This window comes from Glandiceps talaboti, chromosome 2 (genome assembly GCF_964340395.1).
Source record: "Glandiceps talaboti chromosome 2, keGlaTala1.1, whole genome shotgun sequence".
NCBI lineage: Eukaryota > Metazoa > Hemichordata > Enteropneusta > Spengelidae > Glandiceps > Glandiceps talaboti.
Window position 1 is genome coordinate 27,089,176 of NC_135550.1, and position 21,282 is coordinate 27,110,457.

At 35.4% G+C, this 21,282-nt stretch overlaps 1 protein-coding gene across 1 annotated transcript; it reads left to right on the forward strand.

Moving 5' to 3' along the window:
• Positions 1–323: 323 nt before the first annotated feature.
• LOC144453167 (protein farnesyltransferase subunit beta-like) lies at positions 324–9,924 on the forward strand. Its single transcript, XM_078144449.1, has 12 exons — positions 324–419; positions 1,087–1,154; positions 1,678–1,842; positions 3,635–3,684; positions 4,532–4,628; positions 4,948–5,031; positions 5,495–5,581; positions 6,501–6,630; positions 8,122–8,296; positions 8,892–8,961; positions 9,489–9,603; positions 9,809–9,924. The coding sequence occupies exons 1-12, from the start codon at positions 324–326 to the stop codon at positions 9,911–9,913; spliced, it is 1,242 nt and encodes a 413-aa protein (XP_078000575.1). The 3' UTR covers positions 9,914–9,924.
• The last annotated feature ends 11,358 nt before the right edge of the window (positions 9,925–21,282 follow it).

The window sequence follows — 21,282 nt, forward strand, 5'->3', positions numbered from 1 at the left end:
TAAAGAAGGCCACGCCTTAAAAAAAGAAGACGTGAAAAATTGTCTGTGAAGGAGATGGACAGTTTTGGAATGATATAATTTCTGTAGTGCATCAGCAGGCTTGTGGATTAATAGTTCGACTAGGCAAAAATAAAACCCCTGACATTATCGTATCAATAAATGTATCCCAAATAACTAATATGGCTCATATTACATGGCTCACATTACAAAACCAGGCACAACAGTTACAAGTGATATATGTGAAATGGCACTTGTATCACAGCCAGACTTCAAGTCCTATATTGAGATTGTTAAGTAACCTAAGGGTGCTTTCAACTACAAACATGGCGCTGTCCGTTAGATGTGCTGAAGACTTCGAACAGTTGCAAGAACGCCGTTTTGTTGCAGATGGAGTGCCCACTGAGAGTTCAATCGAGCAGGTCAGATTTACTTAACGGTCAAAGTGATATTTTCAAATCGCATATTGTTGAACTTGACCTGTTCCTTCATTTCCTAATAGGCACGAGCTCGCTCGTGTGCACTGACAGTGCGGTGAGACATGTTGATACCGACACGCCTACATACTGTAGTCTGTAGACAGTGTATTATGATGTAATTGTATGACAATGACACCGAAACATATTATATGAATTTTATCTGGTTCAGTGTGCAGGATGGGTGAGAAGTCAACCCTCACGTCAGGGGTCAGGCATTTTCAATTGAGTTCGGTAATTGAGACTTTTTGGGATGACCGCGTATCATATTATAACGTCATATTTCTAGGATCGTCTTTCATCGAGCGACTAATTTTCAATGGAAAGAGATGTATTATTGTCTCTGTGGTAGTTTTGATTGCATGATGGTGGTGATGCAGTGATTTCGGTGATTTGGTGATGATGATTGTTGTAGTAGTGATAGTGGCACTAGTAGTGGTGGTGGTAGTTGTGGTGATGATGTGGAGATGATGATGATGATGAGGAGGAGGAGGAGGAGGAAGATGAGGATGGAGGAGAGCAATTTAAAGAAGGATGATGCATCTCATAATGGCAAATAGCTAACACTTTGATAGTAAGATTGACATTTTTAAATGATATTTTATTTCTATAGGAAAGAGTGGAAACATCAGTTGCAGAGTTATATGAAAAATTTCAAATTGATTGTGATGTCAATCCAGAGTAAGTTTTCTATGGTATCAAATAGCTATCTTGTATTACAGTGTCAGTTTGCTGTGATTATAGAAAGTCATTTGAACTTTATTTTTTGATATAGGACCAATTTACACCAGTTTACATATGATTGCATGTTATGACGCTGAAGATATCGTCAACATCTAATCACTGAATCAGATGATTTGTATCTTTGACACACTCACACTGTTTATGTTACAAATCCATGTTAGTGTGTAAAAACAGTATGTCCTGATAGACCAGATATCATATGTCTTTCATATCAAGTTATCATTGATGTCACACCTACAGAAGTAGCACAGTTTGTAAATACTATATGTGAACTATGGCTTACATTATGGATGTCAAGACCATTGGTGTTTTGGGTGTATTCAGATTCAGATGCTGGTATCACAGTCACCATATTTGAATATACCCAAAACTTTGAAGTAAGGTCTTTTTGCAGCCCCCTCACCCACCCCACCCCCCACCAATCTATACATTATTATGATTTTCTGTGTTTTACTTTTAGTCCGTACCTTGAGAAGGATAAACACATTCATTATTTGTTGAAAGGATTGAAACGTTTATCAGATTCCTACGAATGTTTAGATGCCAGCAGACCTTGGTTATGTTACTGGATTTTACATAGCCTTTATCTACTTGGTGAGCAAGTATCTGCAGAGCAAGCTACAAGGTTAGTCATTCCATAGTCAGTTTGTTGTTACCATTGTCATAGCATTTGACTCTCAAGGTGTTTGCCATATACTGGGAGAAAAAATTTTCTCAAAGGTTTTCTTCTTTCAGTGAAGAAAAGTACTACCGAACCAGAAAGTCTACAGAGTTTCAATTAGGCGGCACAATTTTTTTTTTTACATCTTGCACTGTAGTTTTTTTGTTACGAATTACACAAACAAAATGCAGGTACTGATAGCACATGAAATGTTCCATTTGATTTCACTGTGAACACAAATTAACAGTTTTGTGTTTGAATCTTCCTTGTTTCATCTGACAGTGATGATGATTTGTGTTCACAGTGAGATAAAACGTATCATTTTATATGCTTGCATGCTATATCAATGTCTGCATTTTGTTTTATGTGATTCGTAAAAAAGTGCCTCACATGAGATGTAAAAAATATTGAGCTTTCCGATTGAAGTTCTGTAGTCACTCTGGTTTGGTAGTAAGAATATGTATAAGTGAGTCGGTGAGTAGAAGTCACACACACATACGCATATATATATAGGTTTATTGCATCAGGTCAACTGACCCATGAGCTAACAAGTCAAAAATAAATAGACAATAACTATACATTGGTTACATAACTTAGTGGAGAAGATACAAATTTGTGATTATATGTTAACATGTTAACACGCCACCAGTGGCAATTACTGGCCATTATGCCAAATCATGAGTGTCCTGTAAATATAAAGGCTTAGTCGTCGTACAATGGAAGTTTTGTCAGAGGACATCAGATTGATAAATTTGAACATATTTGGGTGAGTCCAGTAATATCGTGGTGTGTACCTATCCCTGAACAGACCAAATTTTGTACACACTGAAATGAAATGAAACTCATCTTCAATAACCCAACAGTTGCTGCACACCCTATCCGCAGGCGAGGTTCTCGGCCTGGTCCAATGGCCAGTCTCGATTTGGAGTGGGTGTGACCAAACTCTTAATCTAGTGAGAGCATGTCTAAATTTTGTAATAGACACAATGTCTAAATACGGTTTGAAATTAAAAGCATGTACATGTAGACTTAGGTATCACAAAGTTTGTGTGAAGAACAATCACACAATTATACCCAGCATAATCCATGTTGAAATTTTGAAGCAAATGCTGACTCCTCTAAAGCTGAATGGGGGCTTTAGAGAGTGTAGATGAGATGAGATGATATAGCCACATGTATTAGTAAGTAGAATAACCAAGTTGTAACTGCCGTGTCAGTTGAATTAGTTTAACTTTGCTTAGGCACTTGTTTAATTTTTTAATAGACATTTCTCATGGCCAATTTGACTGATTTAAAAGAAGTGAATGAACATTTCTGTAATCCTCTTTTTTCTACTATGGGGGGGGGGGTGTATTTGTTTGTAAACAAAAAAGTACAAGTTGGGAAAAACAGGATTAAGGAGACCTCTTTTATTTGTCTCATAATACCAGAATTGTCACGATGGGTCGGTTGGTGATATGTGTTGATGATATTGCTTTCAATTCATAATCATACTTTCAACAGTCTGGATTCCAATACTAATTTGAGGTCAGAAGGACTCAGTAACCTTTTGACTTATGGAAGGTATAACATTTCCATGATGTAAAGCAAAATATTTGCCCAAATATGTCTTTGTGGCATCACCATGCATATTTTGCCATCACGGATGGTGTTTTCCTGATCTGGCCAGAGAGGGCGTTATTAGGATATAGGATTGCTTGAGTCAAAACAGCGTTGACAAGTTATTTGTTATGTATCAAATAAATTTCTCTTTCAGTGTTGCTAAGTTTATCAAAAGATGTCAGCACCCAGATGGTGGTTTTGGAGGTAAGAATTAGTAGTGTAGCAATACGTATTGCAATAACCAAAAGATGTCGTATTTTATTCTCCATCAACAGTGCCATAAGGTAGCCCCTTACTGGTGAGATTACAAGTAAAACACAGACATACACAAAAGTCTTACTCATTTACAGAGTTGACCAAGACAGATAAAATAATTTGTGTATACATGAACATATTTAAATTAAAAAAACACCAAATTCACATATAGTTCCGTTTGTATAATTGAAAGGTCTTGAGGTATGACAGAGAAAACTTCGCTTTATGTCATCAACTCTGCTATATCGTATATGTAACAATGTTGTATGTTTCAAAATGATGGGGCATATATAGAAATGTCGCCATAGTAACTGATGTGAAAATATTTCATTTTATTGTAAATCTGATGTGGAAAACACCAACCTGTATTGCTATCAAGAAGTTTGGCCGAAATAAAGCAAAAATAAAGAGTGTTATCACAAATACAGATTTTAATGGTTGGACAACAGCTTGTCTTGCTACATGCTGAGTGTCTGCGATGTCTACCTTGTGATTTCCTATACTCTATAGTATATACAGTACAATAACTGTATTTCATGTTGAAAGCATTCCATCTAACCATCAAGCTTTCACAAAACATTCATTTAACTTTCCAATTACGATACTCAGCTAATAATTACACCCTCCTTACCAAGAAGTAACAATCACCAGAACAAAAGAAACAAGATTTCAGACGTATATGATAAAATGGAGGTCACATTCTGTAGTGTTATTTAGAGAATGTATTTAGTTTGTGTAGACTCTGTAGTACAAAGAAAGATTGTGAAATCTTAAAACACTCTGTCTCACTCTCTAGGTGGTCCAGGTCAATGTCCTCATTTAGCTCCCACCTTTGCTGCTGTCAATGCACTTTGTACTCTGGGCACTCAGGAAGCTTATGATGTCATAGACAGGTAAGACATGAATCAACTGGTATGGATGTCATGACAACAGTACTTTACTTAGGAAATATGACGGTGCAAAATATATTGTATTGAATTGAACCAAATCCAATCAAAATCAGATTAAATCAAAATTAATATCAAATCAAATCAAAATCAAATGAAAACGCAAAGGGCAAGTGAAACACATAACAAAATGCAACAAATTAAAACTAAATATCAAGAAAAATGCATAACAATGAAATAAATGTAAATTATTTCCAAATTTGCTCAAAGTAAAAATCCATACAAGAGATGACATTGTAAAATGGATTGCTGTTTTTCATTGCAGGCCAAAGTTACAGAATTTTTTGATGAAAATGAGGCACCGTGATGGCTCCTTTTCAATGCATGAAGGAGGAGAAGTAGACATTAGGTATGGTTCTTTTGTTGTTGTTGTTTTTTGAGTGGGTTATATTGTATAAATTCATTGTGTTTGCATCAGCATACACAAACTGATTTGTATGTCAAAATGTTGACTTTTAAGATGTGTAATACTTGAGAAAAATCCTTCACATAGAATGGCAAGGCAGACAAACCTGGATGTGTGATGTTTGAAAATAATGATGTTATGCTGTGGTACAGAGATGTAGAAACCTTGTATAATATCATGCACAGGCCAAGTTCTACACATTCAAACAAAAAATAAGGGATTATTTCTAGTCATTCAGGTCAGGGGAATAATATCTAATTAGTGGTCAAGTTATTTGTAAATATCACTTTGGCAGTAAAGTAACCAAGGATCACAGTAACAAGTGTAAAATGAGATTGTTGTAGATTTGTCTGCTTAGTAATTGTCTAGACTAAATATTGATATAATTGATGTTCTTTTACTGTAGAGGTGCATACTGTGCTGCAGTGGCTGCACAACTATCAAATGTAGCAACTCCTCAACTGTTTGATGGATCTGCAGAATGGATAGCCGGGTAAGTGCCTTTACCAGGTAATGTCATATCTTTAAATACTAGTACACTGTACACGTTTTAACTCAACACAGATTCCTCTACCCATTAAATTCAGTAGTGGATGTGTCCAATCAGTGAGTCCACTCACATATATTGACATTTGGTATATTTGAATACATAGGTGTTAGAAGCAAGACATTTTTAGTGTTTTTTTTTACATTTGATAAAATTTCCAATTTCAAATTTTTCTGCTTTCAGGACAGTAAATTTGAGTCAGTAACTTGTAGGTCAGATGGAAAGAGCTTTGTTATGGCTTCTTATCAACATCTGGCATTTTATAAAACTTTTGATGATAAAATTAGACTTTGCTCTAATTATGATGTCATACTTGGACTGAAGTGTTAACAGTTGTTGATTTCAATAATTACATGACACCCTTCTACAGAACTATAGAGGGTGTTCTGATTAAAAATCAGAGAATACTTGGACTCACCTGTCAACCAGTTGTAGATTTCAATAATTACATAATACTTACAGCACTGCATTACTATAATGGTTATCATATTTGAATAGTTAGGTTAGGTTGTGTACAATATCAATGTACCATTATGTACTTTCATTTTCAGCAAAGTTTGCTTCAGTTTTCAACAATTAGCAATCTATTAGCAATCTATTAGCAATCTGTTAGCAATGTGTTAGCAATCTGTTAGCAATGTGTTAGCAATCTATTAGCAATCTGTTAGCAATCTATTAGCAATCTGTTAGCAATCTATTAGCAATCTGTTAGCAATCTATTAGCAATCTATTAGCAATCTATTAGCAATCTATTAGCAATCTATTAGCAATCAATTAGCAATCTATTAGCAATCTATTAGCAATCTATTTACCTCAGTTGATAGTTTTTAAAGTTCAACATTTATACTTCATGTTTTTTTTTTAGCTGTCAGACATATGAAGGTGGTTTTTCTGGAATGCCAGGATTAGAAGCACACGGTGGTTACTCTTTCTGTGGTTTTGGTGCTCTGGTTATCTTAGGCCATGAAAAATTATGTGATATTGAAAGTCTTCTCGTAAGTGCAGAGCAAAATACTAGGGACTTCATGTGTTTTTTGTTTTATTATAGTTATCTCACATTATATTATACCAGTATATTGATGGCGCAAATCGAGAGATCTGATTGGTCTAGACATCGAACTAGCGCGTCTAAAACGAGTGATAATGCACTGCTGGCACGCGTCCAAATTTTGTTCGTCACGAGCGTTGAGTTGTATTAGTAGTCCGCCGTGATTGTCAGAGGAGGATTTTCTCTCAATGAGACAATATTTTATGAGAAATTATTGAGGGAAATTTCGAACGCAACCAAGTCATCACGTATTTGTTCAAATCATCGCCTACTACATGTACTAAGGTCAAGGCATGCATGCACGAAATTGGTCCCAGCCTCGGCGCGGCTAGCTGGAGTGGAAACATTGGTACATGGTGAGCTGTCCTGTCCTGTCATAAAATGAAGCAAGTGAAAGAGCTTACACTGGCCGACTTACCATTAATCTAAATAGAAATTTGTCTGGGATCCTGTCCTAGAGTATCAGTCATCAATCCGAGAGGGAAATCCTCAAACCCGAAAATCTACTGACGTAACTTCCAGTAATATAAATACATTGTAAATATCAACCTGTCTATCACTTCACCGAGTCGCGAATTCGGCCGGGAACGATCGATCGAAGCATGCTGTATTCAATAAACCACTTCAAATTTATACCTTGAGTCAAACAGGTTGTTTATTCATCACTGTGAACTTTTAATGAGCCGATCAATGTACAGATTATCCCTAGAAACGACTCGCAGATAAAATAAATCCAGTCGCTGCACGACGTTCACGTTGAGGCCAAGATCAGCTGTCTTGAAAGCAGCGTTATTGTTATGCAAATTACCACAGGGGCGGATATGAAACGAGAAAACATTAGTTCTTATCTTGTTTCCGATATTTTCAATATACTGGTATAATATAATAGCGATAAACCACCCCCTGGGGAAGGTATACCACTCGGTTTTGACCAGTGAACTGAATATATGCACTCGCTATCGCTCGTGCATATATTTCATTCACTGGTCAAAACCTCTTGGTATACCATCCCAGGGGTGGTTTATTGCTGTCTTTTTTGCTTTCATCTGGTTTGATAGTATTTGTTGTGGTATTTTTTAAAACAATATTGAGTGTGACAGATTTTCACTGAAAGATGCAAAATCAAGGTTTTTATGAAAAGCAATACTTTTAATAATACTTTGAAGACAATACTTTGAAGTTGGAGATATATCAGATGAATACATTGTATGTCCATGTGATAACTTAAGAAAACTTCAAAATATTCTGCTTTATTTGTGATACAGGTACATCAATATAGACCAAACGTTATGATGTACATTGTAAACCATATGTCAGAGTGAATTTCAATGCAACAAATTGACACTGTGTCTTTATGTTGAGATGTGATAGTGCTAAGTCCATTGATAACATTATACGGTAGTTCAAAATATGACAGATTGTCCTATTTACTCATCAGAGATGGACAGTCAATCGACAGATGAAATTTGAAGGTGGATTTCAAGGTCGCACCAATAAACTAGTTGATGGCTGTTATTCATTTTGGCAAGCTGGTGTGCTTCCATTAATTCACAGAGTACTTAGTATGCAAGGTGATGAAGCACTTGGGGCTGAGAACTGGATGTTTGACCAGGGTAAGAACCACAATTAATAAGAATAGTTTCTCTCTGAGATTTGAATACATAAATGATTCTCAATATATTCACATAATATGAGACTACAGACTAGACTTTCAAGTTGTAACATATTTTAAGATAAAATTTGACATTTGAAGATACAAGGATCTTGCTGTGTAAGATACTTCATGTTTAAATAGTGGACCGTTGATGAAATGAACAATTGCTGTGTATGTTGAGGTATCTAGAAGCTTGAGTATGACACTGGATGTCTGACTTGCCAGCAATACATTTTCTTTGTAAATGTGAAAACAGTTTGAGCACACCATCAGAATGATATGTGGTTATATGTGTCAATGTAAAATGTCTGTCACATTGCTGTATGGTGTCTACCCATGGACATCAACATGTCTAGTAAAATAAATTATGATAAATAGACAAAGTTCAGAAAGATATGTTCATCTTGGATAGTTTTAGATGATATTATGGATTTCTTGCACCCAGAATTATTATTTCAACTGTAGATCATCCTAAAACATTGCTATAGTTTAGACCACAAATTTATCGTAACATTATTACAACTACCTGTATTTGTATAATATTGATACCCTAGGTGCTTTGCAGGAATATATTTTAATTTGTTGTCAACACTTCGCTGGTGGACTTATAGACAAACCTGGCAAGTAAGTATTGGCAGTCTTTGTTCAAAATCAGTTCTACAAACCCAGAAGATTACATGTAATATGTATAAAATATGAAAGGTTGGACAATATTATGTAAGATTGCAACCTTGGTTCATTATATCACATTAACATATAAATGTGTCTTTGAAATACAGCTAATTTTATATTGTATGTAAGTTTGTAATGAAAATATAAAATGGGACTGCAAAAATAGTCTAATATTATTTTTAGATGAAGGTGTATTCACATTCCTAGTACTGGTACTGCCATTGAAGTATTTCATGTAAATGAAGTATAAAGTGTTATGTAATTAGATGTTTCATTCAACTAACATTCTAATGTGGTAGAAATGATATTCTCACATTACATTAATTTTTTGCAGAAACTCTTTTGGTCCATTTCTCTGCATACTGACAGTTTTCATTTATTGGCTAAAACAACGACTTTCAGAATGTCCATTGATACTTCCATGGCGAGTAATGATTCATGATTACCTTGAACTCCATGTTACTTTTTCTATTTTACAGAGCACGTGATCACTATCATACCTGTTATACCCTAAGTGGTTTATCAGTAGCACAACATTTTACTAGTGGATCTCTAAGTCATGAGAGTGTTTTAGGTCACCCCAATAATGAACTTGTAAGTATACAATGCAGTTTTTATTGTAACTTATTTTGATCTTCCCATTGATAAACAAATATGTGCATGAAAGTACAGTTGCATTAGACTACTGCTAAAACACTTTGTCATTGCTAAAAATACTGATATATATATCAGAACTCAGAAGTATACATGGTTCTTAAAATACCATATTTTGTAATGTCATTTTTTTGTACCTTTTCAGAGGCGGATTCACCCCTTGTATAACATAGGATTGAAAGCAGCATTGGATGCAAATAGACATTTTACCACACTACCTGTACCTGGACATCAAGAACCTACCAAGTAGGATGATGACGATCAACAACCTTTGTTGTGAAAGATTTACTATGCTAGCCAACACATCAATGTTTTACAAGAATTATTATGTATACATTCCGTGCTCTGTAATAGTGTGAACCTGTGTTTTGCATCTTATAATGTATTGAATATTATCTGTCCTCATTCAAGGAGTAACTCATGTCCATAGTTCTGACAGCAAGTGTTCTTGTATTTCAATGTGTAGTGTAGCTCTGCCACAAAGTTTCTGTTTGTCAATGTACAATCTATCTCTGACACAGAGTTTCCGTTTTGTCCATGTGTAGTGTAGCTCTGCCACAAAGTTTCAGTTCGTCAATGTACAGTCTATCTCTGACACAAAGTTTCAGTTCGTCAATGTACAGTATATCTCTGACACAGAGTTTCCGTTTGTCCGTGTGTAGTTTAGCTCTGCCACAAAGTTTTAGTTTGTCAATGTACTGGCTATCTCTGACACAAAGTTTCAGTTCGTCAATGTACAGTCTATCTCTGACACAGAGTTTCCGTTTGTCCGTGTGTAGTTTAGCGCTGCCACAAAGTTTTAGTTTGTCAATGTACTGTCTATCTCTGACACAGAGTTTCCGTTTGTCCGTGTGTAGTTTAGCGCTGACAGAGAGTTTCAGTTCGTCAATGTACAGTCTGTCTCTGCCACAGAATTTGTCTATGTCTAAGTACTTGATCATGCTTCACTATGGAAATTCCTTCTGTTGTCAGTATAGCTGTGTTGTGAAATGCAAATGACAAATACCACGTTGTAGTAAACTGCAGAAATACAGAGTGTATAAAACCTGATAAACTGTAAGATATGTCATGTCACTCAGTGCTAATCAGTCTAGCAGGTGCTCGCTGATAGGCGCATTCTCGCAAACCAGAGCTGTTATTTCTTCCGCGACACTGCGAAATAATGAACTCTGGCTTCTTACGATGGACGGATGGTTATTTCAGATTAGTGTAATAAATAGTCATGAGAAATGACGAACCATCAGTTCTGGAGTGCAAGCAAATCACCATACGTGTGTATCTAACACTGATTGGCAGTCTGGTGCAACATGTTGTATCTTACAGCATAGACCAGATATTGTCCTGATATTTGGTCAAAGAAATACACTTTAGTAAACCTTTGAAGTAATAATACGAAGTAATCATGATTGACATAAATTTTTGAATTAATTTTGTTGTGGTTTTACAAAGACTTTTTAAAAGTCAATGTTGTCATGTGCATCAAACACACAGTCGGGAGTATATGCCTGCAAACATGCAGTCAGGTGTATATGCCTGCAAACATGCAGTCAGGTGTGTATGCTTGCAAACATGCAGTCAGGTGTGTATGCTTGCAAACATGCAATCAAGTACATATGCTTGCAAACATGCAGTCAGGTACATATGCTTGCAAACATGCAGTCAGGTGTATATGCCTGCAAACATGCAGTCAGGTGTATATGCCTGCAAACATGCAGTCAGGTGTATATGCCTGCAAACATGCAGTAAGGTGTGTATGCCTGCAAACATGCAATCAGGTATATGCTTGCAAACATGCAATCGGGTATATGCTTGCAAACATGCAGTCAGGTACATATGCTTGCAAACATGCAGTCAGGTACATATGCTTACAAACATGCAATTTATGATTGTAACAATGGAGAATATATTATTTTTTGTTAGAAATAGAATGTTTTGTTAAATGAAATGTCTGAAGATTTATGTTCCACATGTAAGCCAAATGCATCAGTCATTTATTAGTGCTATTGTACAACAAATTTGTGTTGAAATATTAAAATCAGTATGCTAGACTCGGCTGAAGATGGCTGTGTAACATATTCAGAAAACTGAAAGAGTGTTTGAAATAACTCCAATGTCAAATGTCAGATTTGAATAATCAATATTTATGTTGAGGAGTTGAAATCCTTTGAAGGACAGTCTTTAATGAGTTGAGCTGTGATCTAGGCTACCTATCAACAACAACATTGTATTACATGTGATTTTGGTTTCTGTCTCGGATGAGTGTAGTCTAGCTGCTAGACCCTTGGACAATTCTGCTAACCCTATATATAGCACCAAAAGCACTGTTGAGGGCTTACTATGAACCAGAGGTACTATCATCCTTGGCTTTTGTTCAGCAACCTTCCAAGCACAGATCCAAGGTCTTACTACAAGACTAGGGTGAATTCAACAAATTATGAGTACACTTTTTTTTGTACAAGTGTTATTTACTTGTTGTATATTCTGAATTCTCTAGTCATTTTGTTTGTAAATGTATTTCTGCAATCATGTTATCTGAAATAAATATACTATTATAATTGTACCCTTGAATATTTGATCTGATATAGTAAAGATATATGATTTGACGTGATAGAGTATAGATATATGATTTGACGTGATTTTGATACTGTTCTGAGATGACGATGAAATGATCAACATTGACACAATAAATGACAACACTAGAAATAACGTTTTGATTACTATGTCAGCAGAGACACAAACTAGTATTGTCATGGTAATATGATTGCCAAGTTGATTCTAGTTGGTGCACTGAAACACAGGGCCATTCATGGAGCTGAAAGTGAAGCCCTGATAGTGGGTAATAAAGACATGCCTGTATTGTACAGTCTACCTGCCAATGAACTGATTACAATCTGTCTAATAACAGCTGACAGATTTTTTCAGAATTTATAAATTGGAAATCCAATTATTAAAAGAGCACAACATACACCAGAACAGTGTTAGTTCAAAATCCTAAACCCCTTAAAGTGTTACTGTATATATCACCATGGTTACAGACTATACAACATGTAAATATCACCATGGTTACAGACTTTTGTAAAGTGTAAATGTCACAATGGTTACAGACCATATAAAGTGTGTATGTTACCATGTACAACTAAAAAATCAGGTCATAAGTTTTATTATCAGCCATATCAGTGAGATTACTTATGCCCAGTACGTAACTTAAAGTGATCTCTGTTATAAATGATATATAGTTTGACATATTTCTGCACAAAATGGTTCAACATCTTCAGGATATAACAACTATTATACCATGCACAAACTAGGTTACTGTCTTTGGTCAGAAAATATGGATTATATACCCTGGGAGGAGGTATAATTACATTCCCCAAAATTTTTCTTCATTCAGCTGGAAAATACGTGTGACAAATGGATTTGTCACTACTCCTCCAATGACTTGTAATGGCAAGGCCCCTTTAGGTCACTTGTGTTTTCCTTGGCTGAATGAAGTAAAATAATGGGAAATAATATCAAATTGTTATACCTACATCAACATTAACGCTATGACAAAATCACATGCATCACAATACTTATACTTAAAAAATTATATATATGTACACAACTGTTAATGCAATATTTACTGTTGGCTAAGTTGCTATGTAATAGTTAAACCTTCGATTTAACCCTTCCCAGTTGATCATAATTCACAAATGTACTGGTACCTGATATATATTTCCATGCATCTGAATGTTCTGTGTTGTTCATCTCCAATACAATGAATTCCTTCCATACAGTAGTATGCCGTTGTCAAAAAACCAGAGTTGAACTCCAAAACTTGATCATGGTATTTTGCTTACAGCCTTGTAAAATAGAAATGGGACTGTTCCAACTGTTAGTGAACTATTCATTATTTCACTTATGGGACAAGATCAATAATTCAATGTAGGGTTAAAAAACGAGAATTCTTTTAGTTTCGAGGTGGGGGTTTGAACTATTTTAGTTCGCATCCTACAAAAACGACTTTACCGGGGTACTTTCAGTGAAATTTGTTTTGTGCCCCTAAATGTGAATATTTCTAAAAGTTTACTTCAATTTGAGAAATGGATAATAGTATAAAATGCACGACACTAAAATACATAAAAGTGTCAATATTAAAAAGGTAATTTTTCTCACTACATGCTGGCTTTATATTCATATTAGTACACACAGATTTGAAATTGATTGTTCTGTCTGAAACAATTATCAATTCTGACCAATTAAGAACCCCCCCCCCCCCCCTTGGGGTTGGAGGCATAACTTAAAAGAATTTATTTTTTCATCCTACATTGAAATATTGACCTCCCTAATTTGGTGGAATAATCAATGAATGACTGTAATTTACATGTGAAAACAGTCAATCTGTCAATATTATTGCAATGTCAGTAATGAGAACACATTTCATTGAAATAATTCCATTAGTATTTCTTTGTGCATAGGGCAGTACATTATCTAGTGAATTAGCTTGGCCACTGGAAATATAAACATTTTGGTATCTATGTGACATTCAGATTTCAAACTTAAATGTCAAATTAACACCACTTTGTTGTTTTTGTCAGTTTTGTATAAATGTTTAATATATGAAAAGTTTTTTTTTCATTTTAGATTCAGGACTACATTCTGGCATATATTTGCATTATTTTGTAAATATGCTTTTTAACACAACTGAACTGGTAAGGTTCAGTAGTGCTATAGGTATGGCAAAGTGTATTTCTGTGTGTGTGTGTGTGTGTGTGTGTGTGTGTGTGTGTGTGTGTGTGTGTGTGTATTGCCATGATATTTGGTGGTTATATTACCTTGGGTGTCTAGTTGAGAAATTGTTCATATCAAAATGATCTTACCACCGGTGTGATTTGGGTAAAAAAATGTGATTTTTGGTCAAAAAATTTAAACTCCACAAAACTACTAGTACTGGGCAGATTGGCCTGAAAGTTCATAAGAATGTTCTTGGGGTGTTCATGACATGATGATCCCATCAGTGATATGCAAATTAGGTATGAAAATGTGTCTTTTTGGTAAAAAATCTTCCAAAACTACTGAGCAGATTTGGCTGAAAATTAATTGCAACAATCAATGATATGCAAATTATATTACCAGTGTTTGATTTGGGTAAAAAATGTGTTTAGTTAAAAAAATGTAAACTCCAAAACTACTTGGCAGATCAGTTTGAAAATTGGTGGGAACATTCTTAGGCATGTTTATATTAAGAAGTGTTGATGACATGATGATCCCATCAGTAATATACAAATTAGGGATAAAATGTGTCTCTTTGGTCAAAATCTATAATTCCAAAATTATTGAGCTGATTGGGTTGAAATTTTATGGGAATGTTCTTAGTGCTGTTCAGATTAAGAATTGTTCATGACATGATGATTCCATCAGTGACATGTAAATTAGGTCTAAAAATGTGTCTTTGTGGTCAAAAATCTAGCATTCCAAAACTACTGAGCATATTGGGCTGAAATTAAATGGGATGCCATCTGGGGATGTGTAGATGAAGCTGTATTCACAACGTGAATTTCAAACTAACAATCAAATCAATTTAGAACTTCATTATGTTATTTTACAAAGTGAAAATAATCTATATATAAATGACACACGTAAGCATGACCAATGTAAAGTAACAAACATCTTTATTTCTTACAAAATATAATTACAACTTTAAAATTTTAACATGGTGAATTCTCTTGTACAAAAAGAGGCAGTGGTTTCAAAATATCAACAGCACAATAATGAAATATGTAGCAATATACAGAGAAAACACATTTCAGGTTTAAATACACATTTGGATACCACGAACTTGTAAAACTTCACAGAGTGTGCATACTGTTGTGAAGTATTAAAACTTGTCATAGAGACTGAAGATGAAGGTATTTCAAAACTTCCTCAAACTGACAGGTTTTCTTGTCATTTTGACTACTGCTATAAAAGATCTGGTGCTAAAATATTTTGAAATATTCTGTCTAACAATTATTGCTCTAAATCAATTTCTTCCAATGCAATTGTTTTATCTGATATCTGAGCTACAAAGCATGACATTGGACCAACTGATTTACCCATTATACAGTGTATATCATACCCATCTTCTGGATGCTCTGAGACAGGAAGGAGTACTTTTATTGTTTTCTGCAACAACTGTAGAAAAATAGTAGATATATTAGTCTATATTATATGGTTGAGTTTTGTAATCTGCTCTTTCAAATCAATATACATCTCATTCAACTAAAACATCTAACTTTTTCAAATATGGCTAATACGAACTCAAGCTAGCCAATTGTACCCAAACCAACATACATCACACACACACACACACACACACACACACACACACAGAAAGAACAAAAACAACACTTTACACAAGCACACACAACACATGCAATGCAAGCTCCCACATTGACACATGAAACACAAATAACGTTAATATAAAGGTACACAAATTATTGACTGATATTTGTGAAACACAGAGATATTCTTTACCCATCATAACTTACCTGTACTTTGACAGTCATATCTTTCATCCGACTGTCTGCATACTTGAAAAGTACCTCTAAGTTCATGACAATATCTGGAGTAGATACAGTGTGATTACACTTACTGCAGTGTAACTGGGTGATACTGTTAAAAGGAGATGGACACTGGCATTATGGTACTAAGTAATTTCACAAAATCATATCGTGTTCATCATTGCCAAAATCAAAGGTTAATTGTAAGTCTCAAAGGTGATTTAAGTCCTTCAATAATTGTTGATAAAGGGAAATACAGTAGTGTACGTGTAGTAAGGGTTTTATGGATTATTGAATGCCATTGTTCTTTATTCATTCCTTATAAATAATACAACTTAGTCTAGAAGTGAGCTATGACATATAACTGTTTCATCATCAATGGTAAAAAGAAGACTTACTTGTCTTCACCACCCTGTAACCTGTCATTGCCACAGATATTGCATGCTGGCCAGGAAAACGCTGTACTTTCATCAACACCACCCACAATACCTGCAATCAAATAGAAATGTAATGTATTCATTCATTCCCTCCATCCTATAGACTGAAACAACTCACTCCCTTGGAGCCATAGTCTGAAAGGTCCAGTCGCGTTGATACACTTCTGTAACCAATTGCAATGCACAAACAACAACTGCATCTTTCACGCTATTGGAGCCATAGGTCAGTGTTGGAAGGGTAAGGGATAGCAGCAATCAATACTGGCTAATCTCCTAGACTCTTACTTAGTCTGAATATCTTCATCTGGTTAAAACTGCAACATGATATTTACTAATTACGGTATCTAAGACAATACCACAATGTTTGGATAAGGCTATACATGACAAATAACAACAACTAATCTTTTAGTCTGAAATTGCTGTTAGATTAACCACACTATACAACACTGTGACTGTTCTACACAAATAATAAAAGTAGCTCATATCAGAAATGCTAACTCAACTAATTTGGCTGAATTTGTATGGGGATGATCTGATTTGATTCATAATAACAGAGATCTTACCTTTTTCTACTAAGCTATTATACAATCTGTAACTTTGATTGTAGCTCTGGAAATATGTGCTCCAAGGACTTCAACACGTCTCTATCAACTCTGCTATGGTTCCTCCCTATCAAAAAGCAAGAGACTACACATTGTTTTCCTAAGCATGGATTTTCAATAAAAAATCCTACCCACATCGTTACTAATGACTATAAAAAAATACAGAAATAAACTTTAAATCACTAAATTCAACCTACATCTATGTCTATGATTCTGTGTCATTTCTAATCCAACGTTCTCTCAAACCACAAAACGCACAATGGAAATGACTAGACCAAAGCTGAAGTTGGAACTTGAAGTTGTGTGTATGCACAGATATGGACAAGTTGGCCATGTTACAACCCAAGCAAACGTTGGACAAGAAATGACTGAATAGACAAGATGTAGATTGAATTTAGAGAGTTAGGATTTATTTCTGTATTTCTTATCATCATTATCAAGGTTGTGGGGGTATGTTTTTTAATACTGAAAATCCATGTGCAGGAAAACATTGTTCAGGCTCTGGGTTTTTGATAAGGAGGAACCATAGAGGAGTTGATGGAGAAGTGTCGGTGTCCTCGGAGTGCATATTTCCAGAGCTAATTTGATTCATAATAAGAGATCTTACCTTTAACTTTCACCAAGCTATACAATCCGCTATTGATATCTACTCTGGGTAAAACAGCTGGTGATGTGCATGACACAGTCTTGGCCATATCTTGTGTAATTACCATAACACCTGTTGCTGATGACCCATCACTTTCTACTTCTGTCCTGTACACCATACTACAACTATCAGCATATACATGATAAGCACCATCTGAAACAGGGATACAAAGTCATACCGGTATTTCAAAGGTTAATTATCTTTCATTCACTGAAATAAGATTTCCTTGAAGCATATTTGTCATATGTGTTGATTAAAACAACTTTTATCTGCAAATAATTAATGCAGTTACTGATAAGTTTAAAAGTCCATCCCTCTTTCAGATCTTACAATTCTTCACCAGAGACACAAAAGTGGAATCATAATATTGTAAAGGTTAATAGAGTATTAAAGAAGGAATATACATGTATATGTATTTAATACCCACATTGGGTACCTGGTACCTGTTACTGTACATGTATTTAGTGTATAAGTTATGTAATTGTAGATTTGTAATTTGTTTGTCAACAACAGCAAAAACAACATCTTAGATATCCATGTGAATGAAAAAATCCCTGCTAAATGATCCTGACTTACAAGTATATAAAACAAGCTCACCTCTAGGCTTTTCAACACAAACATCTTGAAAATACAGTGTATTATTTCCAACCGTGAGGAACTTCCTTACTTCATCCAAGAGGTAGCAAGAACTTCTGATGTGGAGGTAAATATAGGATGTTGTTGCATGTTGTGATTGTGATGAAGTCATCTTATTGGTTGATTGTAGGGAAATATCACTAATATAGACATGATACCCAGTCACATGTTCTGTATCATCAGATTGTTCTTCTGGTCTGGCATAAATGATTCTACCGTGTACACTGGTCCTATGGTTGAGACACTGCTGTTGATCAAGCTGATAGAGGAAGCATTGTACAGCAATGGTAAAATACCAACAAATATAAGGACAGAATATTGACATTTGGTTTTAAAATGGTCAATATTGATGTGGGCAGACACACATACAGAATCTATTGCAGACACACATACAGAATCTATTGCAGACACACACAGAATCTATTACAGACACATACAGAATCTATTGCAGACACATACAGAATCTATTGCAGACACACACACACAGAATCCATTGCAGACACACATACAGAATCTATTACAGACACATACAGAATCTATTACAGACACATACAGAATCTATTACAGACACATACAGAATCTATTACAGACACATACAGAATCTATTACAGACACATACAGAATCTATTACAGACACATACAGAATCTATTACAGACACATACAGAATCTATTAGAAACACTCATACAGAATCCATTGCAGACACACATACAGAATCCATTGCAGACACACATACAGAATCCATTGCAGACACACATACAGAATCTATTACAGACACATACAGAATCTATTACAGACACATACAGAATCTATTACAGACACATACAGAATCTATTGCAGACACACATACAGAATCTATTGCAGACACACACACACACACAGAATCCATTGCAGACACACATACAGAATCTATTGCAGACACACACAGAATCTATTACAGACACATACAGAATCTATTGCAGACACACATACAGAATCTATTGCAGACACACATACAGAATCTATTGCAGACACACATACAGAATCTATTGCAGACACACATACAGAATCTATTGCAGACACACACACACACAGAATCCATTGCAGACACACATACAGAATCTATTACAGACACATACAGAATCTATTGCAGACACACACACACACAGAATCCATTGCAGACACACATACAGAATCCATTACAGACACACACACACACAGAATCCATTGCAGACACACACAGAATCCATTGCAGACACACATACAGAATCCATTGCAGACACACACACAGACACAGACAGACACACAGACACACAGACACACAGACACACACACACACACACACACACACACACACACACACACACACACACACACAGAATCCATTGCAGACACACATACATAATCCATTCCAGAAGCCCATCAGGTGTTCCTTGTTGGCTCTAAAATTCAGTCTACAAACCTACCTCTAGTACTTCTTTGAGAGTGATTGAATTTGGAGCTCTATATACTTTGGACACTTGCTGACTTAGTTGGATTTTGTCATGACCTCCTGTTGTAGAAATGACATAACAAAAACTTGGTGCTTGACTTTCAAAATGTTTTTGATTCTGAAAAGTACAAGAATAACAACATTACTGTGATTCACTGATTATCACTATAACTAATAATTATACATTAATCTAACTAAAAAGTAAATCAAGTATGAGAGGATAATTTTGTTTTATTTTATATGACTAACCGATGATGTAGAATATGATTGTCCATCTTTGGTGGTAGTCTGACTAACCAATGATGTAGAATATGATTGTCCATCTTTGGTGGTAGTCTGACTAACCAATGATGTAGAATATGATTGTCCATCTTTGGTGGTAGTCTGACTAACCAATGATGTAGAATATGATTGTCCATCTTTGGTGGTAGTCTGACTAACAAATGATGTAGAATATGATTGTCCATCTTTGGTGGTAGTCTGACTAACCGATGATGCAGAATATGATTGTCCATCTTTGCTGGTAGTCTGACTAACCAATGATGTAGAATATGATTGTCCATCTTTGGTGGTAGTCTGACTAACCAATGATGTAGAATATGATTGTCCATCTTTGGTGGTAGTCTGACTAACCAATGATGTAGAATATGCTTGTCCATCTTTGGTGGTAGTCTGACTAACCAATGATGTAGAATATGATTGTCCATCTTTGGTGGTAGTCTGACTAACCAATGATGTAGAATATGATTGTCGATCTTTGGTGGTAGTCTGACTAACCAATGATGTAGAATATAATTGTCCATCTTTGGTGGTAGTCTGACTAACCGATGATGTAGAATATGATTGTCCATCTTTGGTGGTAGTCTGACTAAGCGATGATGTAGAATATGCTTGTCCATCTTTGGTGGTAGTCTGACCAACCGATGATGTAGAATATGATTGTCCATCTTTGGTGGTAGTCTGACTAACCAATGATGTAGAATATGATTGTCCATCTTTGGTGGTAGTCTGACTAACCAATGATGTAGAATATGATTGTCCATCTTTGGTGGTAGTCTGACTAACCGATGATGTGGAACATGCATGTCCATCTTTGGTGGTAGTCTGACTAACCAATGATGTAGAATATGATTGTCCATCTTTGGTGGTAGTCTGACTAACCGATGATGTGGAACATGCATGTCCATCTTTGGTGGTAGTCTGACTAACCAATGATGTAGAATATGATTGTCCATCTTTGGTGGTAGTCTGACTAACCAATGATGTAGAATATAATTGTCCATCTTTGGTGGTAGTCTGACTAACCG

Bases quoted from the DNA above. Each gene is read 5' to 3' on its own strand.
- LOC144453167 (XM_078144449.1), top strand. From the start codon at position 324: ATGGCGCTGTCCGTTAGATGTGCTGAAGACTTCGAACAGTTGCAAGAA. The intron at 1,843-3,634 runs GTTAGTCATTCC...TTTCTCTTTCAG, and splicing joins TCTGCAGAGCAAGCTACAAG to TGTTGCTAAGTTTATCAAAA. The intron at 5,032-5,494 runs GTATGGTTCTTT...CTTTTACTGTAG, and splicing joins GGAGGAGAAGTAGACATTAG to AGGTGCATACTGTGCTGCAG.